Source organism: Aptenodytes forsteri, unplaced genomic scaffold, assembly GCF_000699145.1.
Source record: "Aptenodytes forsteri isolate BGI_AS27 unplaced genomic scaffold, ASM69914v1 Scaffold8, whole genome shotgun sequence".
NCBI classification, from domain to species: Eukaryota; Metazoa; Chordata; class Aves; order Sphenisciformes; family Spheniscidae; genus Aptenodytes; species Aptenodytes forsteri.
In genome coordinates, this window is record NW_008796218.1 from 569,808 (window position 1) to 576,394 (window position 6,587).

The following is a 6,587-nucleotide window of genomic DNA, read 5'->3' on the forward strand; positions in this document are numbered from 1 at the left end:
GTAAGAGAAGAAAAGCTTTCTACAGAGGATTTTTTTTCCTCCTACAAACTTACTTGGTAAAGACCTTGGGGTGCACAGGTGGTTTGAGATACCAGAGAACAGCAGGTAAAAATTAAGTGTGAAATAGATACTTTCTCCATAAAGAGCAGCACCAGAAAAATAGGCTATTACAACACAGGAAGCAAGGAGGCAAACCAGGAATTGTAGTCAACTCCCAGAAAGATGAACGTTGCACACTCATACTTTGCATGTATATATAAAGACCTTGGGGTGCACAGGTGGTTTGAGATACCAGAGAACAGCAGGTAAAAATTAAGTGTGAAATAGATACTTTCTCCATAAAGAGCAGCACCAGAAAAATAGGCTATTACAACACAGGAAGCAAGGAGGCAAACCAGGAATTGTAGTCAACTCCCAGAAAGATGAACGTTGCACACTCATACTTTGCATGTATATAAACTGAAATCATCTTCCAGGCAGAAACAAGCAACTAAAATCTGGAGCAAATCCTATAATGAAACAGGCGCATACCAAGGAAACAAGATAAGAAAAGGGTGAATAATTTCAGAAGTTTGAGTTCACAATCAAATCTATTCTTCTCAAAGTGTCCAGGAGGGATCTTCAGAAAAAAGAAGCATACTTTTGCCCCTAAAACAGAGGAAAATGCTGTTAAACCTTGGGGCAGGTGTCCTTCCTATACTAGCTCTGGAGCCACCTTACAGGGTTATTTCAACACACAGAAGAATTTTAGCAGTCCTCTCCCTCTGGCTATCGCTTCACAGGACATAGAACACAACCAAAATACACCTCAATGTTGTAAGTACCTCTGAAGAAAGACACAGACTTCTTCATTAAATTAATATATTGTACGTGGTTCACCAACTTTCATAAATGCATCAGGGTCAACGCTCCTGTGGCAAATACAAGTGAACAAACAGACAACTATCCCAAAGAAATGGAGGAGTGCATGGCTCACTGGACTGCTAGTGAGACACAGCATCAAGTCCTGAGCTTCAGGAGGAGACCAGGTTGTTAAACAGTTTTGACAGAAGTATCTGTCAGCTCATAGTGGGGCCGAACATCAAGGAGAGCACTACAAGTTTTGCAGCCACCACCAGAAGACACTTTGCTACCTGCATATGCTGGAGCACACCCACCTGCGCAAGCAGGGAGAACCGCCCCTCTGGCAGGCACATCCCAGCCGGATGAGTCCATCAGGCTGGCAAATGCCACTCAGGCCTACCTCCACTGCAACCTGCTCTGTCCTGACGACAGGACACTCGTGTCAAAGAACAATCTCCAAAAGCACATCTGTGCTTTCATACGCACAGAAGAGCTACCACAAAGCCCCTCCTGCCTGGTCACACCTTGCCAAAGCACAAGATGTTGCTGCCCCATAGCATCATTGGTCCTTTCAGAGTAGCTGGGTGAGAGTCCCGGAAGGCTGTCATTGAACAAGGAATCGGTTCCTGTTATAGAAATATTCAGCAGGACACAGCATGACAATTAGTGATGTCAGTTGCCCTGAACCACAGACATTTTGAACTATTTTGGTACAATGAAAAATTGTGTGAGGGAGAAAGAAAAAGAACAGCATAAGAATAGCTGACATGGTTCTGAAGAGCATTTTGCCTACAAGCCCCTTCCCTGTACACTGCCCTCCCTCCCTTCTCTTCTGCCTGTCCCCAGATTTCTGCATTAATCAGATTAGCTAATGTTAAACAATGCTCTTCCTAATTACTTTCTAATACTGCAGACTGGACTAAATTATTGAAAAATGTTTCTACCTAAATTAGGATAAAACAGGATTGTTTTTTTTAAGTATTTCTTTAGTCCTGTCGATACACACAAGCATCACGGACAACAGCTATCTTCAGCAATGAGAATCAAGGCAGTGGAGAAGAGGCAGCCACATCAAACACACTCTGCTTCAACCCACCTATGTCCCGTTTCATGAACACATTTAAGATGACTTTGCATGATCACTTAAACAGAATCCAATGTCAAAATTAACCTTGATCTTGCTATGAATTGAGGAATAGATAAGGAATTTAATTTTTCAAAAATTTGTAATTGCTGGATGTAAAAATGTAGCACCATCCAGGATGCGAACACAAACTTACTACTTTATCTGACTGAAGCAATCATTATCGCACTATTATCACTGAAAACAAATTACTACTCTTGAAAAAAGTACCTGTAAAAATTCCACTTTGTTAGTAATGCCAATGGCACACCTACCCAAAAAGAGTGGGGTTGGTTGTTTTATTTTTTGGTTGGTATCCAAATCAATCCCTGCACATTGCTCTTAAAAAGGGAGGCTCTTATGAGAAAGAGGAGTTTTAGGTTATCTATTCCCACACTCATCCTGGACTATGTGTACATATAAACCACACTGTACTTTATCAGAAGTCATTACACAGTGACATCACAACTCTGTAGCCCACACCATTCCTCTTTCCTGACACCATATCACCAATTATAAGTCAACTATCCCAGAGGGACTCGGTTTCACTGAAGTCTTAAAAAGAAACGCACCGACTGCGAAGCTGCATGAGGAATAGTCTCTGAAAATTGCCTGCGCAGGACTCAAAGTGCCATGGCACAGCAAACGTGCTGCAGTTCTGAGCCGCACTCGAGCGTCTGAATCGGGATTCAAGCACTGGCACAGGGAGTGAACACTGTGTCCTGAAGTCATCAGCACGCGGCTCTGAAGAACGCTTATGGCCAGCTCAGTCATCCGCTAGGACCAAAGAGGGGAGATGTCTCGTGTACCTGAGTCTTCCTTCCACTTGTGCTGCTTGAGGCCAGTAAAAAGCACACCTCTGCAAGGAAGCTAACAGTAATCAGCTGCTTCACAAGAAGCTTGGACTATTAATTAAATGAAAGTAGAATAATATTCCAAGTTTTTACATTGCACTTTTTTCACTTTCCCTTCTACCTCTCTCCAGAACCACCAACTTACAGAAAACAAAACAACAAAAAAACCAGAAAAACTGCATCCATTTTGTTTTTTCCCTCCCTAACCATGGCTAAATAATTACACAATTCATTACAGGAGAGGGGAAAAATGAGATTAACATATTTCAAAAACATGTGAAGTGAAACGAAAGCCCTAATTAAACACTGTGCTAAGGAATACACATAACTTCATCTCAGCTATGCTATGACTAATTTAAAGGGGAGATGACACTTTTCTCATAGTATTTTAATTTTTTTTTAATCATTACAAGTGTGTAGTCTTGGACCCCTCCCTGAAGTGTTAAACATAGTTTACTAACCCATATGATGAAAGATACAAGCATCTCCAGAGTTCTTCATAGCTGAATCACTAATAATTTAAAAGAGTAATAATCCTAACAGTAGCTTTCATAAAAAATTCATTAGCAAGGCTGAGAGCACATCTGTTGCTTTTGTTACAGTTTTCCCCCTTTCTGGTTCAGTTGTCTTTCCCCATGCTCTTTTAAACTCTTCTCAGGGCTGCTGCTTCTTCTCATGAAGCCTTTTTGCTTCCTTACACTTCCTTCCTTGTTTCCTCCCCATACTGATTTTTCCTTTGGCAGCTGTTATTACTAGTGTGTGACAAAGACACTATTTGGCACCGAGCAGCTAGGAGGACTTGGACCTACTAACTAATGAAAACAACTTGCATGTTAAAAGCTTCAAGAGAGTGAGTTACTTTTAAGTACACACAACTCATGTAAATAAAGTACAACCAATTTGCTGTGGAGGAAAGTCACACTGATTAAGTATCATACTGGAACAACTGAGCTTTATAATTCACAACCAGGAGAGAGACAGAAATGGAGGGCAATTTAGAGAGAAGACGGGCACTCTATCCCTTGTCCATTGTGAATTTCTACAAGTCCTTGGCAGCCTGTGGAGGGCTGGGAGGGAACGGTGATGATGATGCTTCCCAGTTATGCCTGAGAAAAAAAGCCTAAAATGCAGTAGGCTGTTCATAATACCAGGCTACACACAAGCAAGATATCCTTTGATGTCATCACCAAGCCATTTGTAGGCTTGATCAACAGAAGAAAAATTACTTCATCCAAAGTTTAGTATTGATTCATCCAAAGTTTAGTACTGATTCATCTACAGAAAGCTCAATCAGCAGCGTTTCAGGCAGCCAGGCTTAAAAGTGGTATTTGATACCCTTTGTCCTACGCTTACTCTGAAATAGACAGTAAACCATTACACTAATGTGGGATTTATCTCATTTAACTTCATATGACTCCAACATAAGTGCTAACGAGTGAGCTGGTCACTCTGTATCGGGCTGGCATTGCACATCTGCATTCAACCACGTCTTTAAGCTCCCTGTTCTTCTCCACCAACAATAAAGCAGACAAAGCTCAGCTGTGGATGCCTATGTTCTAAGAAATCCCACCACAGCTGCCACCAACAAGCCACCATTTTTGGCCTAAATGAGGTCCCATGTGGTTCCTTCTTTCACCATCACTGGGCTTATGCTTTCTTAAGCACTAATACCCGATTTCTGCAATAAGGAAACTTCAATGGACTTAGTATTTACCTAGGCCCCTAGCTAGTACCTGTGCTCTTATGCTATCTGGGCTCTTTGCAGAACAAGATGAGTTTATGTTTTACAGAACAAAAACTGAAAAGCAAGATGAAGCAACACACATAAGGTCAGGTAAGGCATGTGAAGTATATTCAAGAAGAGAAGTAAGAGAACCAGTCCGGCATCTAAAGAAAGTTTTTGTGACTTCACATTTCTCTCTAACTGGTTGCAAAAGGAGATAACCCAGAATGAAAAGACATTTAAAAAAAACTCTACTACAAAATAGTAATCACTCCCATCTAGTAACAGCTTCACAAAATAAAGTTATGCTATTAATTCCTGAGCCCAAAATATTTCATGTATGACAACAACTTTTTCCTGCTTTCACAACAGTTTTATAGTATATGTAGAAAATAAATCTCAGGGAAAAAAGTAAATAAGATTATGCACAATTTCTGCATATACTCCAGTTGCAGGAGAAAGGACGAGGTTATGTTATACTTTTTCAAAAGCGTGCACTGAACAAATCATAAAAATGTATGTTTCACTGTTAAGTCCCAGGAAGTTACCTATACTTTAAAATAAACTGCCATAGATGCTGAACAAAAGGTTTGGCAGTTCTTCCCTACAGAGGCACCCATCTATTTACATCTGGGAGTGCTGCCAATAGAACAGCTACCAAAAACTTCAAAAGGTTCACAGCATGAATAGCAAGCTGCCGGCCAAAGGATTTTATGATATGACCAGCTGTGTTACACCATATTGAATTATAGACACACCACCCCCCAAAAATGCAAAGAAAGGACATTAAATTTGTTAAAAAGCTGAGAAAGAAACCTGAATTCCTTAAACTAATGTTTTCGGGGGGGGCAAAAGTACTGCAATACAGCACTTATTTAAGAGCAACTCTAAGCAGTTCTTCTCACTAAGCCTGCTTTAAGCCCAGTGAACTTCTCTAGTTTAAGCTGCAGCCAGAGCTCAGCCGCTTTGTGATCAGAATGCTCTGCTTTAATAAATGGCTCCCCTAAACTCGCTTGGGGAGAGAAGAGACATGAGTCAACAGAGGAAGAGAGGGATAATGTTTCTGTTGACAAACATTTAACAATTGGCAACAGACAGTAGGAAACAGGGAGAAACAAAAGCTTGCCAAAGAAAGTTACGCTGGAGGAACAAGGCTCCTTTTTGGAGCAGCACTGCCATTCTTCATAGATCCCAGAAAAATATCTGAACACACTTAACCAAACTAAAAAGCTGCAGTTGTTGAAGAGCAAGGCTGCTAATCTTAATATTTGTGGTGACGTTTTTCCCTGCAAACCAGAACGGGTCAGAACTCTGAATCAAATTACTGCACATCCTTTGCCAAAGAGTCTGGTTTTGGTCTCAGTAGTCATACACGTCTCAGTGTTCACACAAGTCCTTCTGAGCTACATGAGCAATTTTTTCCCCTCATCTTACGACATTTCTGTAGAAAACATGCCAAAGCATATGTAGCATCTTGGTCAGATTCCTTATTCAGCAACACCAGGACCTCCACTGTCTGCTTACGTCCTGGAAATTAAGTTCTCAGGGAACGTGAACAAAATTTGACTGCAGTATTCTGGGTGGACAAATGTTTCTCTCCAAGCAGCTATTGCTATTCCAACTTCCACCCTCCCAGATTGCTACACAAGATCCAGAGGGAGCCAAAAGCAGCCTCCCTCCTCCAGACACCAGAGGGGCTGAGCAGAACAAGGCACCCGGGCCAGATTTTTAACTGAAGCTCCAGCTCCCTTCTTGCTCCTCTCAGGGCCATACATACGTTCCTGGGGGGAACCCCCCGTTCACGCGCACACACTCGCCCACGGGAGCCCCGCGGGGCAGCCCCCTGCCCGCCCGCCGCCACCGGCGGATCCGTCCTTACCGCAGCACTTTGCCCACCGCCTGCCGGACCTTGCAGCTTAATCCGGGTTTGGGACTCTGGGCGAGGACGGGCCGTTCACCGGGGAGGCTGCAGTGATCCCCAACCATGGTACGGCGGGAGGAGCGCGGCGCAGCCGAGCACAGCGGAGCGGGGAAACGCCGGGGC

At 42.6% G+C, this 6,587-nt stretch overlaps 1 protein-coding gene across 5 annotated transcripts in view; it reads right to left on the reverse strand.

The window, feature by feature from the left end:
- MOB2 (MOB kinase activator 2) overlaps window positions 1-6,587 on the reverse strand; it is a 121,227-nt gene that overhangs the window by 27,371 nt on the left and 87,269 nt on the right. The window contains exon 1 of one of the 5 annotated variants that reach the window (XM_009288667.2): window positions 6,423-6,581. The exons of the other annotated variants lie outside the window; for them this stretch is intronic. Within the exon in view, the coding sequence (XP_009286942.1) occupies window positions 6,423-6,529 (107 nt within the window). The 5' untranslated portion in view covers window positions 6,530-6,581. Of the gene's footprint in view, window positions 1-6,422; window positions 6,582-6,587 lie in introns of those variants that run through there. 5 annotated transcript variants of the gene reach the window in all.